Source organism: Cyprinodon tularosa, unplaced genomic scaffold (genome assembly GCF_016077235.1).
Source record: "Cyprinodon tularosa strain WSP-4 unplaced genomic scaffold, ASM1607723v1 ctg501, whole genome shotgun sequence".
In the NCBI taxonomy this organism is placed as follows: Eukaryota; Metazoa; Chordata; class Actinopteri; order Cyprinodontiformes; family Cyprinodontidae; genus Cyprinodon; species Cyprinodon tularosa.
In genome coordinates, this window is record NW_024039232.1 from 8,300 (window position 1) to 28,150 (window position 19,851).

The 19,851-nt window shown below is 38.8% G+C and overlaps 2 protein-coding genes across 2 annotated transcripts; both read right to left on the reverse strand.

The window, feature by feature from the left end:
- Positions 1–421: 421 nt before the first annotated feature.
- LOC119795174 (zinc finger protein 184-like) lies at positions 422–5,555 on the reverse strand. Its single transcript, XM_038303030.1, has 2 exons — positions 5,346–5,555; positions 422–2,242 (listed from the first exon to the last, which is right to left on the reverse strand). The coding sequence occupies exons 1-2, from the start codon at positions 5,503–5,505 to the stop codon at positions 1,161–1,163; spliced, it is 1,242 nt and encodes a 413-aa protein (XP_038158958.1). The 5' UTR covers positions 5,506–5,555; the 3' UTR covers positions 422–1,160.
- Positions 5,556–7,949: 2,394 nt separating this feature from the next.
- Positions 7,950–15,797, reverse strand: LOC119795173 (gastrula zinc finger protein XlCGF57.1-like). The gene is made up of 2 exons (XM_038303028.1): positions 15,541–15,797; positions 7,950–11,172 (listed from the first exon to the last, which is right to left on the reverse strand). The coding sequence occupies exon 2, from the start codon at positions 11,009–11,011 to the stop codon at positions 9,416–9,418; it is 1,596 nt and encodes a 531-aa protein (XP_038158956.1). The 5' UTR covers positions 11,012–11,172; positions 15,541–15,797; the 3' UTR covers positions 7,950–9,415.
- Between the last annotated feature and the right edge of the window lie 4,054 nt (positions 15,798–19,851).

Genomic DNA, 19,851 nt, shown 5'->3' on the forward strand with positions numbered 1-19,851 from the left:
AAGTTTGGAGGTCTGTAGTGATTGACTCTGCAGAAAGTTGGCGACCTCTTCGCACTATGCGCGTCAGCATCCGCTGACCCCGCTCCGTCAGTTTACGTGGCCTACCACTTCGTGGCTGAGTTGCTGTCGTTCCCAAACACTTCCATTTTCTTATAATACAGCTGACAGTTGACTGTGGAATATTTAGGAGCGAGGAAATTTCACGACTGGATTTGTTGCACAGGTGGCATCCTATCACAGTTCCACGCTGGAATTCACTGAGCTCCTGAGAGCGACCCATTCTTTCACAAATGTTTGTAAAAACAGTCTGCATGCCTAGGTGCTTGAATTTATACACCTGTGGCCATGGAAGTGATTGGAACACCTGATTCCAATAATTTGGATGGGTGAGCAAATACTTTTGGCAATATAGTGTATATATATATTATGTATCATATGTTACTGGAGCCCACTCAAAGTGTAATTAAGACCTTTAAAGAAACCAGTACATTTATCCCATTAAAACATGTTATCTAATTGGGCTAACATTAGCTAATCCTTTATTTATCTCACAACGGGTAAATTTATAGAATTAAAGTAACAGGCAATGCATGCAATACAAGCAAAATTACCTAAGTATTAAAAGTTATAAGAGGTGGAATAGGAAAAAACAGTATGAACTTAACATTTTTAATATTATTATTGATCACTTGTAATAATAAAATAAAAAATTACAAAAACACAAGTTCAACAGAAAAACACGTTAACCCACTATTTTTTAGTGGTAAAGAGGCTTATGTCTGCTCAAAGCCATGCCTGGAGGCCACTTCTTTGAAAAGACAAAAAAAGTTAAACAGTTTAACTTTAATTTTCAATCTTTACATCTGATTTAATGAGGACTGATCATTATTGTGCTTCTGTTTTATGTCAAAATTCAATGACTGTCAATAAAGCTTTTTCCACATATTAAACAAAGGTCTCGTCTTACATGGAAAAGGTTTCTCATCTGTGTGGGTTCTGATGTGGTCATTTAAACGACTCATCAGATTATAGCCTTTTCCACATCTTTTAGAACCCACACAGACGATCTTTTACAAGTAAAACGTTTCTAATCTGTGAGTGTTCTCATGTGCTCCATAAACTACTAACACAAGAGAACCTTTTTTTAAATGTCTTACATGTCAAACTTTCTCACTTGTGTGGCTTCTGATGTGAACATTTAAAGTATAAAGTCTAGAGAAACTTTTTCCACATATCTCACAACAGAAGGGCCTTTCCCCTGTGTGGGTTCTGATGTGATTATTTAAATTACAAATTTGAGAGAAACTTTTTCTGCATATTTTACATGGAAAAGGTTTTTCGCCTGTGTGGGTTTTGATGTGATATTTTAGACTACTGATCCAAGAGAAACCTTTTCCACATGTCTTACATTGTAAAGGTCTCTCTCCTGTGTGGGTCCTCATGTGAGTCTTTAGATTATGAAGTCTAGAGAAACTTTTTTCACAGGTCTTACAGGGAAAAGGCCTCTCACCTGTGTGGGTTCTGTAATGGCGTTTCATTGTAGACTTATTCATGAAGGATCTCCCACAAATGTCACATTCAAAGGACTTTTTCTTTGTGTCAATTTGAGACTGACTTTCTGACACAATAGAGCTGCTTCCTTCCTGATCTTTGGTCTCAAATCTAGGAGAGATATGAAACGAAAGCTGCTCAGTTGTTGGTTCTCTTTCACTCAGATCCAGGTTCTGAAGAGTAAATGTTTCCATCAAAGTTATGGATTGCTGCTGGACTAGCTGCTTTTCCTCCTGAATGCTGAGCAGGTCACCCTGGTCCTGTCTAGAAGGTAAATGTTCTGGTAGCCACTGTTCATGTCTAGGCAGTGAAGAATCAATTTCCTCCTTTAGTTCAACTACTGAAGATTTGGGTTCCTCTTCTTCAGCCCATGTAGGTCCCGATTCATTCTGCTCCTCAATCAGTTGCAAATCTGGTTCCTTATGTTCCTCATTGGCCCATTTAGACGCAGGTTCATCATTTTCCTCTTTGATCAATGGAGATGCTGGTCTTTCTTGTTCCTCTTTAATCCATGGAGGCCCTGCTTCCCTCAGTTCTTTAATAGGAGATGAATTTTCTGGTTCCCTCTGATCCTCTTCAGTCCACTGAAGTAGCACTTCACCCTGGTCATGACAGGATCTCTTTCTCTGGTTACGGAGCTGTTGGATGGCAAAAGCTCCCTCTTTGTTGGAGACATATTGCCTCTGGAGTTCTGTGGGGACAAACAGTGATCATTACAAAAGGATGCAATTGGCCCTTTTTCTAATTTATGTGGTATCGTTTCAGGAAAAGCATTGATAAATACTTAAAGTCGTAGGGAAACAGCTGTTCCACTGTTTGCGGTTCCAAACTCTCCCGAGTGGAGCCTGACTTTACGCAAGTGAATAAAGTGAATGTGATTGGTCGTTTATCAAGGGGGCGGGATTGTTGTGGAGGAAGGTTCTTGTTAAAATGAAGAGGATTTGTCCCCTTGGAAGAAAAAGGCTGTAGCGCCCCAGGGGCCTCCTCAACGGTTCTTTTCCTGGGAGCAAGTTATTTACTACTCTTAACTCAAACTGGGTAAAACCATGTAAAAAGGACTATAAAACAGGAATAAAAAGTAACAGAGTTTATTCCAGATCAGGTCGTTACAGGACAGAGAAAAAATGCTTAGAGCTTGCACAGCTGTGGTCTCAAAAATCACGTCCGCGAGCGTCCGGCAAAGTTTGAGCCCCGATTAAGGTCATCTCCTGCTTCTTATACCTTGTGAGTCTATTTTTTGCATCAGGTGGATGCTTAGCTGTCCGTACCAGAAACTGACACGCCATCCATGTCTTGAACTTCATGCAGCTTGCCTCTATGCTTCAGGGTTACAGATAGCTATCCTCTATCTGACCGGCTCCAAGATGTGCCCATATCCTGTGTACTCTTAAAGACACGAAGGCTGTCCTGATTAGATGACCTCCGTACACACAGTGACATCCACAATGTGAAGGAAGGCCTTCTGCTCTGTCTAATCTGACTAACAAAATAACAATGCACATGACGTATAAATGATAAACCTAACATTCTTAAGCAAGTTTGGTTGTGGCCGGTTGGTCGGAAGCATCTTGCTAACCAGTTAGCAACTTAGTGCTAGTAGGTTCCCAATGGGACCAAGTAGCACTTAGCAACAACACTGTCAAGGAACGCTATGGACAGCGGGAAACATGCAAGAAGAGAGTTTTGTGTCTGAGGTAGTGGATGAGTCTCCTACTTCATCCATTTTTTATTTAGAGGAGGAAAGTGGGGACGAAGATGTTGTGGAAGAGGACGCCAGGGCGGCAGACGCTTGGTTTGGTGTAGAAGGCTTCCAGCCGTACATGTTTGAGCCCTTGCCTCGCAACGCTGCCAGTTCTGTTAGCTCTACGCCTGCTGAAGGCACAGACGTCCATCCCCGTGAACACTGGGACGGAAATCAATGGGAAAGGAAATGATTCGGGTTTCTTATTTCAATCGTTGTGTATATTAGCTGCGACATATGAATCAAGATGCTATGACCGAAAAAATTTGATTGACTCATGACTGTTGATATATGATTTGCTGAATTTAGGTGTTCAAGCTCAAATATAACTAACTGGCCTGCATAAGATTACGACAAAAAAACAAAAAACACAAAAAAACAAATTTTAAGACAGGATTTTTGTTTTTAAATAGAATTTTTCAAAATGTTGGGACAATATAGTCTAATAAAGTGCACATTTATATAAATGTTTAAGCCAGAATAATTGGACATTAAAATATGACTTCCCTACAACTTTAAAGTTTTATTTCAGTTGGATGGAGACTTAGCTATTGACAGTTACTGGAATCGAGTGCCTCAAAAGGGTGAGCAACAAAATATTAGGCTGAGGGTACCATCGTTTGTCTGGGTCTTTATCATCATTCTGTAGAAGCATGGATGAAAAAACTATGTCTGAGTTGATTTTCATAGAATTTTTTATTTATCATTACTTTGGTCAGATTCATACGGAAGTGTATGGCATTCACCAAAAGGAAAGAAAAAAAATCAGACAGCTTATCTCATAATTACGAGATCCTAACTCGTTATTATGAGAAAAGATCTCATAATTACAAGATCTTATCTATATATATTTGGTTAGTGATCTCGTAATTATGAGATATGCTGTCTAATTTATTTTTTCTTTGGAGAATGCAATACGCTTCTGTACGTTTAAGTTATTACTTTTACCATTGAGGATTTTTCTATTAAAGTTTGCCCAGGTGTGTAGTAAAATGACCAGGATGCTGATGAAACTTAACAAAAGGTAAATAAATCAAAATAAGGATGTGGATGTAAATATAGTACGTTGAACAATTTTGATGCTGTGTGAAAATCATTCCATTATACAAACCTCCATCACTACGAGACATTTCCTAATCCAGACTAAATTCTATAATTTCTCATCATTGATTATAAGGGACAGTACACGAGTTAGTGAACCTAACTGACCTCTGACCTGTAGAGATGTCAGACAGAGAAACAAAGAGCATCGGCTCACATGGAGGAAAATACTGAATGTGTGTCACATCAGAGTGGATTTAGGAGTCACTGCATTTTGTTTGGACTGAAAAACAATTTGTTGTAGCTCCAATATACCATCCACTGCCAAATTATAAGAATTAAACACAAAAAATCTAAATCTAGATAATTAATTTTTTTCTTTAAATAAGTGCATTTATTCTTGAATTCAGGGGATAATAAAAGACATTTGCCAATATAACAAGACAATTTAGCTCTAAAAAAAGGAAACACAATTGGATTGTCTTATTTCAAGTTCATTTTGTCTAATTATCTTATTTTAGGAGTAAAAATACTCATTCCATTGGCAAACTATCTCATTTACCTATTCAAATCAAGGGTAAAAACACTTAATTTAAGAAATCTTTACTTGTTTCTAGACCACTTTTCCAATGTATGTGATATCATCCAAGGACTGATCTAATTGGTCAAATGCCAAAAAAGATTTACAGCCATGTAGCAGCATCTTTGCTGAATGGCTGGATAGATCTAGTGCTTCTAGACCTCACTGTGGGACGGTGGTGGTGGTGGTGGGGAATCCATCTGCAAGGGATCAAAAACACTAACTTGCCCTATAAAGTGTTAAAGATGCCTAAGTTATTGAAAATCGGGCCGAGTTGTCCATCTGAAAACATCACTTTCAATTAAAAATATATTCTATTTCAACATATCTATTCATGTCTGTAGGAAAATACATCAAAGCTTCTCAGTTTTAATCCAGCTAATATGAAAACAGACCAAACTGATCTATCAGACATTTTCTGTAGCTTCCTACCGTTTGGATTTTGTTTTATTTGGGATTTCCTGTAGTTTTCCATCAGTCTGTTTTCTTCCTCGTAGCGGATGATGGTTTTTTCAACTTCTGTGAAGATTTCTTCAGCAGCAGCAGTTAGTCGCTCTTTGATAAATTCTCTCAGATGCTGAACTGGAGACATTTTTACTGAAATATTCAGCCGGAATATTAAAAAACAACCAACTGCTAGCTGCGGCTTTATTATGGATATCTATGGCTACAGCTGCTCCTTTGTTTTACTTCCTGGTTGTCACACTGACACAAAGCAGCTGAGTGGGCTAATTACCGCCCCCTGCTGGACTGAAGTGGAACAGCAGATTACAAACCAAAATAATCAATCCTTCTCAATTCTTCTGTCCTAATTACGTCCCAATAATACATGTGGAGACATGAGTCAGTGTTTGGTTTAATTCTCTTTAGTCTGAGTCAGTTCTTCTACAGCTAATGTTTCTATTGCTATCCCACAAACACTGGCCCAATAATTCTAATATGTCTTCATTCATGTATTTATCTTTAGTAGAATTGATTACTGCAGCAGTGTCTTCACAGGTTTACATTGGTTGTCAGTATATCAACCTCTCAGACCGCTCTCTCTTCTAGTTCAAGCCTACTCTCTACACCCAGAAGCCTTATTTCCTATTTATTTTCATGGATCCACTGTATATATTTGAAGCACTGTATAAACCCCATTCTTTTGACTATTGAGCCGATGTGACAAGTGAATTTCTCCACTGTGAGATTGATAAAGTCTATCTTAAATCTTAAGTGGAACCAAACATGGAGAAGCAGCATTAAGTTCCTATGCTCCACTTGTCTGGAACAAACTTCCAGAGACTGAAAGTCTGAGTTCTTTGAAGTCAAAGTTAAAAATCCTTTGTTTTAGAGCTGTCTTTGACTGTTGAAATTAAACTGTTAACTGAGGTATTATTAGTTTAAGGTTTGTGGTCCAACTGTTTTATTTGTTTTACTCGTGTTTTTTTATTATCTTAATTTTGTTTAATTCTGCTTTTGTTGTTCTTCTATTTTATTGTCTAATTCATTTAAAGCACTAGTCCATGTACTGAATTGTGCTATAGATATAAACTGGTCTTGCCGGTCTCGACAGCACTGGCTGCTATGGCAACACAGCTCAGGATGATTTCCCTCTGACCGTTTCAAAATGTCTGATGCTTTGTACAAGCAAAGGTTGCTGGATACGTAACAACGTGGAACTAAAAGCAGGTATGAAATCAGCAGCACCACAGAAAGATTTAATTAGCCTTATATTCAGTAAAACACGGATGCAGATTTTATCAACATATCCACTGGTCTCCTTAACTGAATACTTAATCAACACAAATCTAGATTTTTTTAGCAGATAAGTTCCAAATGTAAAAAAAGAATGAAATAAAAGCGTTAAAGAAGTAACGAATAATAACCCAATTACTATAAAAACCAGTTGACAAAGGGAGGGCAGCTGTCATTACAGACAACTAGCAATATTAATGAGACAGTCAAAATTATTTAACTCTAATCGGACACTATACTAGTAAATACCAAACTTATTAACAATTTGTAGGAGAAATAATCCATTACTACCAAACTATAAACCTATTTAGTTGGTCCATAAAGAGTGAAATACATGGGGCAAACCATATTTTACTATGTATTTGACTGAATTTGTGTTTCTGATGTCTGAACTATATTTTTTCCATGTCAAATTCTGGATGTTTAGAAATGAATTAGAAATCAACATATTCCTATTGTTACTGGTCATAATTTGTATTATTTTGATTAGGAAAAAATGTATTTCAGAAATCATAAATACATATTCAGTCAAGCTAATAAATGTCAAAACGGCCACTTAAAATGTGTAAACATTTCTAGGTATATAAAAACTAATTTCTTCTAGTACAAATTTTTTTTTTACTTTCTGAAATTCAGTTTCTGTTGGGAGAAATTTAATTTAGAAAACCTAGTATTACAGTTCATATTAGGAATGTGTTTTTGTCTATGAAGAATCCTCTTTTAGTGACCAAATGGAACAACAGAGAGTAGAGAGATTTTAATAAATGTCAAATCAGCCTGCCAAACAAGACTACATATAAACCAACACAACAATCCTCTTTCTCCCTCTTCTTTGAGGCTGCAATATTGTATTTCTGTCTATTAAGCATACTCCTAATTTCCTTTTCATTTCTGCCTTAAAATCTCTAGTTCCATTGGTGTGAAATCAGCTTCACCAACTTAGTTGATTAAACTCACACCAGCCGTTGTGGAAACCAAAAACTGATTTTCCAACTGAGCAGAGACAGAGAGGTTTACTGAAGAAAACCTGCTCCCAACCAGGTTCGCTCTGGGGAGAATGTTACTACGGTAACAGAGACAAAGATTGCGGAAACTCTCTTTGTTAAATGGAAAAGTCAGAGTTTCCCTGTTTTCAGGTTTTTGGTCAATCTGCTTCATGAAACGGAGCCCAGGCTGTGTGTTAGAACAACATTATAAGAAAAACAATGTGAATCAATCTCAAATGAAGGTTAAACAGATAACTCTGCACATATATAGGGAATAAATTCACCACACCTTTCATTCAAAATGGAGTTTATTAACATAAATCATTCAGCTCCAAGTCAAACATATTTCGGTTAAAAACTCTTGACTGATCAAGTGAAACTCAACTAAACTAAGCTACTGTGTACAAAGAAGAAGGAAAAACATGGTTGAAAGTCAATGAGGTGATGCAATGATATCAAAGTTTAGCATGGATTTTCTCTTGAATTTGGAATGCGGTCAAATTAGGTCTTGGCTAATTTAGAGCAAACCAATTCACAATGCAAATCCAAGAGGTGACTAAAACATCATTTGGCCAAATAATGTTTTAATAAACGATTTGGTTAATCAGGAGCACATAGCCTTTATTTAATTGATTCTTTATCTTCTTTGAGTGCGGTATTAGCGTGCAGACAATGACTCCTGTTAAATGACTTCTGCTCATAATTCGCTAATCAAAATGTAATGAGAATATGAGAAAAAATATGAAAGTTAAAGTATTAGTGTTTTAATTAGTGAAAGAAAGCTTGTTTTAGCTTTGTAGACAGCAGCTCAAAACATGTCAGCATAGCATACCCATCGGTTCAACCTGTTAGCTCTGTCTTTACTAAACAATAAACATATATAATAAAAATCATCAAAAATACATTGTTTAACCAGAGAATCTGTGCTAGAAATGCAAACCTCCTCTGATCTCTGTATGGAAGGCTTGAGTTTTCTCCAGTATTTAGTTTTAGCAGCTTTGCATGGCAGGCAGAGAGGAAGGACCTTTTTATGTTCCCGCCAGATAAACATCAGGGAAGCTTTTCCTTTTTTTCACTGAACCCGTTCCTTTATACATACAAGTTCGAGAACCACTGGTCTAGGGTTTCCAGCCATCCCTTGAAACATATCAACCCATTTTTAGAGGAAATGCTGCATGCTTTGTGGGGAGGTGATCAGAGTGGGATTTGTCTGTATTTCTGATGGAATTAAAAAGTAAGTATTATTGTTGTTAACGATGTAAATGAGTGGCATGAGCTGTTATCTGGTCAACCTACTCCTGTAGCTGCCATCAGTGCAAACTTTGACTGTTTGTCATAGTTTCAGGCTTTAGGGCATTTAGGTTTTGGAAAGTTAAAACTGGTTGTTTAGAAGAGGGCTGAATGAGGAGGTTGTTGGGCCATGCAGTTTGTCTAATCTGAAAGGCTTTTTTTTGTTCAAAAAGAAAAAAATAGCTTTGGAGGCCTCATTGTTAATATTTTTTTATTTACAAATGTAGAATAAGACGGAACCTTTAATTTTCTGTATCAATGTCTAATTAGGTCTACTCATTTATGTGCATTTGTTTTATGTGGAATTTCAGCGTGCCAATGTCAATAAAGCCTTTCCCACATATTTGACATAAAGGTTTCTCAATTGTTTGGCTTTTCCTCTGATCATTTAAATTACTACTTTTTCCACACGTCTTGCATGGAAAAGGTTTCTTATCTATTGGTTCTAATGTTATCAACTGAATTACCAATCTGAAAGAAATCTTTTCCTCATGTCTTACATGGAAAAGCTTTCTTATCTGTGTGGGTTTTGATGTGATCATTTAAACAACTCATCCGAGAGAAACTTTTCCCACATGTGTTACATGAAAACGGCTTCTCGCCTGTATGAGATCTGATGTGAACATTTAAATTATAAATTTTAGAGAAACCTTTTCCGCACATCTTACAAGTAAAAGGCCTCTCACCTGTGTGGGTTCTGGTGTGAGTATTTAAATCACAAATTTGAGAGAAACTTTTTCCACATGTTTTACAGGAAAAAGGTTTCTCACCTGTATGGGTTCTGATGTGATATTTTAAACTATTAATCCGAGAGAAACTTTTTCCACATGTCTTACATAGTAAAGGTCTCTCCCCTGTGTGGGTCCTGATGTGAGCCTTTAAATTATGATCTCTAGAGAAACTTTGTCCACATATCTCACAAGAAAAAGGCCTCTCACCTGTGTGGCTTCTGGTGTGAGTATTTAAATCACAAATGCGAGAGAAACTTTTTCCACATGTATTACAGGGAAAAGGTTTCTCACCTGTGTGGGTCCTGATGTGGTATTTCAAACTATTCATCCGAGAGAAACTTTTCCCACACGTCTGACATGCGAAAGGCCTCTCACCGGTGTGGGTTCTGATGTGAGCATTTAAATCACAATTTTGAGAAAAACCTTTCCCACATGTCAAGCATGTTAAATGTTTTTCACCTGAGTGGGTCCTGTAATGGCGTTTCATGGTAGACCTTTTCATATAGGATCTCTCACAAACGTCACATTTAAAATACTTTTTGTTGGTGTCAGTTTGAGATAGACTTTCTGAGACAGTGGAGCTACTTTCTCTTTGATCTTTAGTCTCAACTTCGGTAGAGATATGAAAAGAAGGATCCTCAGTTATTGGTTCTCTTTCTTGCAAATCCTCTTCCTGAAGAATAAAAGTCTCCATCAAACTAATTGACTGCTTTTGGACAAACTGCTCCTCCTTCTGACTACTGACTAGGTCCTCGTGGTCCTGTCTAGCTGGTAAATGTTCCATTAGCTGCTGTTCATGTTTAGGAAGTGAAAAATCAATTTCCTCCTTTAGTTTAAGTAGTGGAGATTCTGGTTTCTCCTCTTCCTTTTTATCCCACTGAGGTTCTGGTTCATCGTGCTCTTCCATCAGTAGCAAATCTGGTTCCTTCAGTTCCACTCTAGTCCAAATAGACTCAGATTCCTCGTTTTCTTCTTTGATCTGAGGAACAGCTAGATCCTCTTCTTCCTCTTTAATCCATGAAGGTCCTGCTTCCCTCAGTTCATTAATAGGAGGCATCAAATTATTGGACTGTTTCCGGTCAAACTGACAGCTAAGCACGTCCTTCTGGTCCAGTCTAGCTGGTAAATGTTCCATTAGCCACTGCTCATGTTTAAGCAGTGAAGATTCCTTTTCCTGCTTTATTTCAAGCAGTGGAGTTCCTGGTTCATCCTGTTCTTGCATCAGTTGCAAATCGGGTCCCTTGTGTTCCTCTATAGCCCACGTAGACTCAGTTTCCTCATTTTCTTCTTTGATCAGTGGACGTCCTAGGTATTCTTCCTCCTCTTTAATCCACGGAGGTCCTGGTTCCTCCATAGCTTTTCCAGGAGGAGATGGACTGTTTGGTTCAATCAGATCCTCTTCAGTCCATTGAGGAATTACTTAACCCTGGTCATGACTGGATTTCCTCATCTTGTTACAAAGCTGATGGATGGCAAATGTTTCCTCCTCATTTGATCAATTTTGCTTCTGGAGTTCTGTGGGGGACAAACAGTGATCAATGAAAATGGGCAACTAGGCCTTTAACTGTAAAAACCTAGAAATGCATTTTGATACAAATTTAAATTTCTGTGCAGTCAGTTCATCAAGATTATGAGCCAAAGTTAAATGAGCTTTTGTAGACTGTCAATGGAGCATTAGAGCCCCTGCTAAGCTAAGCTAACTCAGTTGTTTCAGAGAGTGTCTTGTTACTGCATGCTTACTGTGCATTTGTCAAATAACCCAATTATGTCAATGCAAAAGTATCTCTTAGATAAACAATAGGACTAGATGTTTCAATCCCTTGAGAGAGGGGTCTTTAATGTTTTTCAAGACCACAAACTGATGACTAGATGGACCAGGGACCCCCTATTTGTATATATTGTATGAAACTGTGTTATATCAATCTGGTCCTATAGTCACTCTATCACAGATGGAGTCTCATCCTGGTTGATGGGACAGGTGTTGTGAATGAAACGGTGCCCAGCTTGAAAGAGCTTCTGTGTGTCGCTGAATGTGTGCATTGATGACTGAAAGACATCTTCTGCCTCCATTTATCTGTTTACTACAGTGTGTTGAATTCACGTTAATGTGTATTTAAAGACATTTCAATTAGTGGGAAAAAAGTGCAGGGGGGAATATAAAAAAAGTGTAATCAACCCTCTAAGGGACCCCCTGGATTAGTAGCCGATGAATTTGATTGCTGGAAATTTACTGGAAAGAAAAACTAAGAAATCTTACTTATCAAAGTTTTTCCAGAACGTTGCTTAAGCTTTTGCTCATCCTCTTTTGATAGTAATTACAACCTCACGTATGATTAAATATGATGCCACAAAGTCGGCACAACTATCTGTGGGGAGAATTATCTAAGCACAGCTATTGCAGACCTCTACAGATGTTCAATCAGATTCAAGTCTGAAACACTCTGACTTGGCCACTCTAGGACATTAACAGATTGGCCTTGAAGAACTCCTTTTAGCTCCTTTTTCCCTGCTGATGAACAACATCACCAAAGTATGATGCTATCAACCCCACGCTTCACTATAGGGATGGTATCGGCTTATAATAACTTTTGCCTGGACACTATCATACAGGCTGGAATGCTGGATTGCTGCAAAAAAGGAGGTCTTTCTGGAAGGTTCCCCTTTCCAAAGAAGAGCACTGATCGACCATGGGCTTTTTGGTTATACCCCTGATTAAGTTTCTTCTTCCCGATAACTTGGTTCAGACGATTGACCAATTCTAAAAAGAGCAATCGGCAAGAGCCCAGGCTCCGGCTGGTAATCTGTGATAGCGAGCATTTGCCCGATGGACTGGGCCTAATTTCAGCGCGTGAGGGCCGGCCGTCCTTAAACCATACCGGCCCCAACACTTACTCTCCGGCCAAAGCACCTACCTGTGACAGTAAATAACTCAAGGAGCTCAAGAAGTAATACAATGTTAACTAGTTAAATGATGCATGCAGTATATATAGCCCTTCCTTTTCATGCACATCCTTGTGATGGTTGACATATGGTGTAAATTTCTATTTCTTCAATTTGTAAAATCCGTGCAACAAATTAAATTCTAATAAAACTAAAAAGCTTTAAGCCAAACTACAATGTTCCTCATATATTTGGCATATTTATGTTCAAATATTCAGCAAAAAATGTGTTGCAGTGCATGATGGGGTTTTGCATCTGTTTACATTATTCAATTTCATTGCCCACATGCCACCTAGACTCACAGTGAATTCTTACACACCGCTGAGCTTTTATGTATTAATTGAAAAACTGCGTGGCCTAATATCTTTCCCAGTCCGAGCCTGGATCAGCAACGTAGCTGGCACATCTGGAACATTTCAGAAATGTGCCACGGAACCCCCAGTGGACCCTCTCTGATTGACCAGAGTTGCTGTGATCGGCTGCAAAGACAGAGCAGGCTGCAACACAATGCTTATGTGCAGCTTCCACATGCAGTTGAAGAAAGGGGTAATACAGAGATCCATCCTGCCTAAAGCTATTGCAGCCTACAGCACATAAATTAGCTTGTATAATAACCCTTTTAGGAACAACAACATTTTTTTGTTGCTCCAGCCGTAGTGAAGAGAGAAGAGGCAGTTTTGGAGTTCTGACTATCCCTGCTACCCTACAGAAAAGCGTTAAATAGCCGAGCTCCATCTTTTATCAGAGATCTGATTGTTCCTTATGTTCCTAACAGGGAACTTCACTCTGAATCTGCAGGTTTACTAGTGATTCCTAGAATTTATAAAATTAGAATGGGAGGCAGATCTTTAGATATCAGGCTCCTCTAATTTGGAACCAACCCTGTCTACTTTTAAGGGTAGGCTTAGAACGTTCCTTTTTTATAAAGCTTATAGTTAAAGAGGTTCGAGTTATGCAGTGCCATCCCTATAGTTTTGCTGATATAGGCTTAGACTGCTGGAAGACATAGGGACCCCTTTTCATTATTCTGCTTCATTCTATCTCTATTCTCCCCACTCTGCTGAATCTGTTAGTTCAATCTCTAACATTATGATCTCTCAGTTTTTTCCTCATAGTAGCTTCATCTGGTCTGCTCCTATTTGGCTGTGACTCCATCCTGCAGAGAAATATCAGCTGTGATGCTGCCATCAACACCTTTGTTTCTAGATATTGGAGCTTGGCCTATTTTTCAGTGTAGTCCTGTTTCTCTGACTGTGACTGGCTGGATGTGCTCACTTTATCCTCTGACACAGGAGCTGGCTCGGAGCTCGTCTGCCTGGCTGTGCGTTTCCTGGATGGGGCCGCCTGCGAAGCTGGTTGACAGTTGCGTTTTATATCTCTGCTTCTTCCTGTATCTCTGCTTCTGTCTCCTTGAACTCCAGTCAGCCTCAGCAGATGGCTGCTCACACTGAGCCTGGTTCTGCTGGAGGTTTCTTCTTGTTAAAAGGGAGTTTTTCCTCTCCACTGTCGCTAAAATCATACTACTGCGAGGAATTGCCTTCGAGTCAGTGAGTCGATGCAATCAACTGGTTTTCCTTTGATAGAAAACTTTGAATCAATTTGACTGTATGATCTGGTTAAAAATTTAAAGTGCCTTGAGGTGACGTGTTGTGAATTGGCGCTATATATATAAACTGAATTGAATTGAAAAACCACTGTGGAAAACATGTAAAGCAGAAGACTTTTGAGTCTGGAAAGCTAGCAGTCCAGTGAACAGCCAGCTACAGCCTGAATTTCCTAATTTCCTCTGCCGAAAAAGAATCCTGCTGAGGAACAGGTCTAACTGCTGCACAGTTATATCTGCTAAAACTTGGTGGATCCTTGTCAATGAATTGGGGGAGAAAGGGGCATCAGAAACAGTGCCGCTGAATCACATAGGTATTTTCCACCAATTAGGTTCGGAGCCCATTCCAGTTTCAAAGCGTATTTTCAAACGGGTTGCACCTGTTTCAAACAATAAAAAGAGGTTCTAGAGCAGCAGATCTGGTTCATGTCTGGCACCACCGAATAGCTGAGTGTATGGACTTTTGGCAGAATACTGATGCCATATGGCTCTGCCTTTCTTATCTAATCCAAAATAGTTAGGTTATCCTGACCTATTTTTTGTATTTGTGCTGCTATATGTTTGGGCTGCTGGATCACACAGGGACCACTTCTTCATTCTGCATGATTATATATCTCTATCTCACTCTGCAGTGTCTGTGAGGTTCCACTCATATTTTTATATTCTCTTTGCTTTTAATTTATGTTCTCTGTGCTTTTTCTCATCATAGTAGCTTTATCTGGTCTGTTCCTGTTCAGATGTGATTACATTCTGGATTGAAATATCAGTTGTGCTGCTGCCATCGACATATGCTTAGAGATGTTGGAGCTTGGCCTGTTTCCAGGCCTATTTATTATAATTAAGACTGTTAAAAACTATACCTACTTTTGAGCAAAATAAATTGTACTTAGGATAAAAATGAAAAATAAAATATTTTTATAGAAACGTTTATACAGAAAATGCACCTTAAATCACTTTATGACAAAAAGTAACATGCAGCAGGTGTTTCACTTTCAACAATAAACATGTTTGATCGATTATATTTAATCCAATTCGATCTGGACTGATCTCAAATTGAATTCATCTTTTCAGCTGCTGCAAATCACAAACTGAGTTTCAAACATTATGCTGTTAGTGTCGAATAATCTAGTGCAGGTTTGAAGAGTCCGAGGATTAAAGATGCAGAAAGTAGTGAAAAAAATAGGAAGAGTTGTCCTTCTGATGATTTACTTTCAATAAAAGATATAATATATTTCAATTTATCTATTCATATACGAAAATACATCAGAACTTCTCAGTTTTAATCCAGCTAATATGAAAACTGATCAATGATCTATCAGACACTTTCTGTCGCTTCATACCTATTCTGTGGAGATTTATTTGGGGTTTCCAGTAGATTTCCATCAGTCTGTTTTCTTCCTCGTAGAGGATGATGAGTTTTTTCAACCTCTTTGAAGATTTCCTCAGCAGCAGCAGTTAGTCGCTCTCTGGTAAACTCTCTCAGACGCTGAACTACAAAAAAATTATACTAAAACTACTGAAATATTCAGCTGAGATACGAAAACACAACAAACTATTAGCTAGGTCCTCTTTAGCCGCTTTTGTTTTGCTTCCTGGATGTCACAAAGCAGCTGAACGGTCTGCCTACCGCCCCCTGCTGGGCGGAGGTGGAACAGCAATACAATTGTCTGAACAAGACCACAACTTTCCTAAACTTTAATTAATGGGGCAGATATTTACTAGATATTTTATACAGTAAGAGGTATTTTGTTTCAGTCTTTCTAATATCCTCATACATTTTCATAATGAACGAGTTAGTTTTTAGTTCTAATAGTATTTAGAGTCCCTTCTTCTATGGCTAGTATTTCTATATTCATCCAACAAACACTGTTCCACTAACCTTCATCTGTCTGGGTCTATACAGCACTGGCTACCATGGCAACAGAGCTCAGTCAGGATGATTTCCCTCTGACCAGGGGAGTCGGTTAGAGTCTCCTTCAGAAACTGACTACTTTAGTGGGACAATGTACTCTGCTATCAGTAGATATCTTTAAGTCTTAGAGAGAAATCTTTGAAATACATCAGAAGAAATCGTCCGTCAAAATTGTAAGATTAGATTATATCAGTCCAGCCTAAAGGTCGACAGTATATTATGAAATGATATCAATAATGATAACAGCAGCCTAACCATACTGAGACTAAGGCTGCTAGAAAACGCTGAAAGAAGTCACTGAGGGCTCTGGACTCCATGCTGAACCTCCTCAGTCTTATAGAATAGAATTCAACTTTATTGTCATTCCACTGTCACAAGTACAGAGCAACGAAATTAATGCTCTGCATTTAACCCATCCCCTTGGGGAGCAGTGGGCTGCCATTGTGCGGCGCCTGGGGAGCAGTGTGGGGTTAAGGGTCTTGCTCAGGGACCCAGAGTGGCAGTATGTGGGAGTGGGGGATTGAACTCACAACCTCAGCATTCAAAGCCCTATGCCCTAATCACCAGCCCCCCTATTCTTACTAATGTTTCTGGTCATATTGATGTAATTTCATAATCTCAGATCCTCAGTGAAGCTTGGAACAACTGGACCATGACAGAGATCTGCTCTCCTCACTGTATTTTCCTGTGATCAGACCAACTCCTTGGTCTTATTCTCCTTTAATATCAGCTTCTTTTCTTTTGCATAACATAGTCTTTGTTCTCACCTTAAATAAAACCCATGATGGTGGGTTTTCTGTATATTAATTGCTGCTGTTTAATGTTTTCCAGTTGTAATTGAACAGGACGTACAGAAAGGGGTCAGCAGCTCTCTCTGGAGGTGGTACCAGCGTTAAGGTGTGGTGAGAACAAGGATTCATTTTTGATCAGTACCGCATGTTTCCTGCTGCATAACTTGATGATTAAGATCTCTGAGCTTTGCAAAAGATGTGAAGTTATTGCATTAAAGCCTGGCTTGTTTTACTGTGACAGCTGGGAATGGGAGCAATATTGTTTAATGTTTAAACCTGAATGACTTTAATATTTTATTGAAAGTAATATGTAATGTGATTTATTCAATTGAATTGATTGAATAAGTAAATCATAGATAGATCAGTTGCATTTCCTTCACATTCCTTTTTTTCTGATAGAGGAGCCAGAGAATATATTGTAATTGAGGTAAAACTGCCCAATTTATCGTGATATTGATATGAGGTCATTTGTGCTGTCCTCTGAAGGGAGTAGTACACACCGTCGTAGGGAATCTTTCATTTCTAAGCAATTTCTCACATGGAATAGCCTTCATTTCTAAGAACAAGAATAGACTGTCAGGTTTCTGATGAAAGTTCTCTTTTTCTGGCCATTTTGAGCGTTTAATGGACCCCACAAATGTGATGCTCCAGAAACTTAATCTGCTCAAAGGAAGGTCAGTTTTGTAGCTTCTGTAACGAGCTAAACTGTTTTCAGATGTGTGAACATGATTGCACAAGGGTTTTCTAATCATCAATGAGCCTTCTGAGCCAATGAGCAAACACATTGTACCATTAGAACACTGGAAATGGGTCTCTATACACCTATGTAGATATTGCACCAAAAACCAGACATTTGCAGCTAGAATAGTCATTTACCACATTAGCAATAAATGTGGTAAATGACTAAAAATAGAGTCTATTTCTTTAAAGTTAAGACTAGTTTAAAGTTATCTTCATTGAAAACTACAGGGCTTTTCCTTCAAAAATAAGGACATTTCAATGTGACCCCAAACTTTTGAACGGTAGTGTATATATTTTTTTTTTCGAGAGCGAGATCATCTGTGGTAGCAGCACCAGACATCTTCCAGGCATGTGAGTAAAACTAGCAGCAGTTCAGCGAACAGGATGAATGAACGGTAGCCGGCACGCGGATGAAATCATACACACTCAGCTTTGTTTTAAAAAAAAATATAACCACGGATGTCTGGGGGACAGTGATTCGCCTACATGTTCTGAATGCTGGCGTACCATAAAGAATAAATTATGAACAGTTTAGTTTGTGCCTTCAATGCGTTGCCCATAGGAAGACGTTACTTGGATTATAAAACAGAATATCTTCAGAACAGCTCCAAATGACACAAAACTCATATGGGTGAGTAGAGCATGATGTAATAACGTAAAATCAAGGGTCCAATGTAAAAAAAAAAAAACGGTGTTCCCATTTAACAAATGCAATGATCCATTGAAAGGGCTTTCTATCAAACTTAAAACAGCCACCTTCCTAAAAGACACAACTGAACAATAACAAAGTCGTGGTATAGGCTATCATCAACATATTAAAATAATTGAAGAACTTGGCTAAATACGTAGATCATTAAATGGAATCACTGATAAAACCCATTGATTTCTACCCTTGTCTGAAGTAGGCCAGCAGCACAGAATATATTACCATGGTAACTTCCATCCATCCATTTTCCATCACGCTTAATCCCAGTTGGTGTCGCAAGAATTTCTGGTGCCAATCTCCAGCTGTCAATAGGCAAGAGGCGGGGTTCATCCCGGACAGGTCGCCAGTCCATCACAGCGCAACACAGAGACAAACAGAACATACAACCATTCACACACACACACCTAAGGAGAATTTAGAGAAGCCAATTAATCTAACAGTCATGTTTATATGTTACTTTTTTGTGGAACAGACTTAAGCTCAATTAAGCCAGGATATCTGGAAAATTACAACTTATCTTGGTTTGGTGAAATAGGCCTCTGGTGTTGTAATTTTTGAGATCAACCAGCTCTAATTTAGTCCAGAGGCAAAAAAAAAAAAAGAAAAAAAATTAGACCAGATATCAGACTTTATTACATTTTCCCAAATCAGATAAAACTTTAACTAATCCCATAGAGGCCTTAAAAGGTCCTTGTCATGATGGGTTCACTGATAGTGGCCCAAGAATGCAGAACACCACTGACGGACACAAGGATGAAAGTTTAACAAGTTTATTTCGCACAAGCACACAGTATGTTCTGGTTCAGGTTCGGGCCTGGGCACTGGTTCACCGGAGTCTGCGTGAGAGACAGTTCAGTTAGCGTTGCCAACAGAAGCTTGATTTCCTGAAGATTACTGATTGTACCTTAAGGGTTCTTGATGTTAGCTTTGGGAGAGTCTCTGTTGGATCTGGAGAGGAGTTCATCAGCAGAGTCAGTTGCTGCTTCAGCGTCTCACGTCCAATAATGAACAGACCTTGACTTAGGGTTTTCCAGCTCTTAGTCCAGAGCTGCTTGGAGGTTCTCTAAGATTCTTCAGGTATGGCTCAGAGGGTCGGCTCGGCAGGTTAGCTCTTCCAGAGCTTCACAGAGGAGACACTGGTTTCCTGGAAGACAGAGACAATGGTTAGAATCCAGGCTGGATTCAGAGTCACAAAGTTTCTCTGAGGATCTAGGCTTAGGCGCTGACCAACTGGATCAACACTGCGGCGTTGAGGCAAGGTCTGAAGACAGCTTAAGTAGTGGATCCTCTGATGATCTTGATGAGCTGCAGCTGTGCAGGAGGCTCCCTCAGAAGGATCCACGGCAGACTCTGCTGGAGAAAGGTGGAACTTCTCCAGCTCCCAACAGTCCTGCTGTTATTGTGCACAAATACAATCCAGGTCTGAATAGCTGACCCCAGCTCTGCTTTCACATAGATGCAAAAAGGCTCTATAGGTTCCCCAGATTGAGCTTTACGCCAT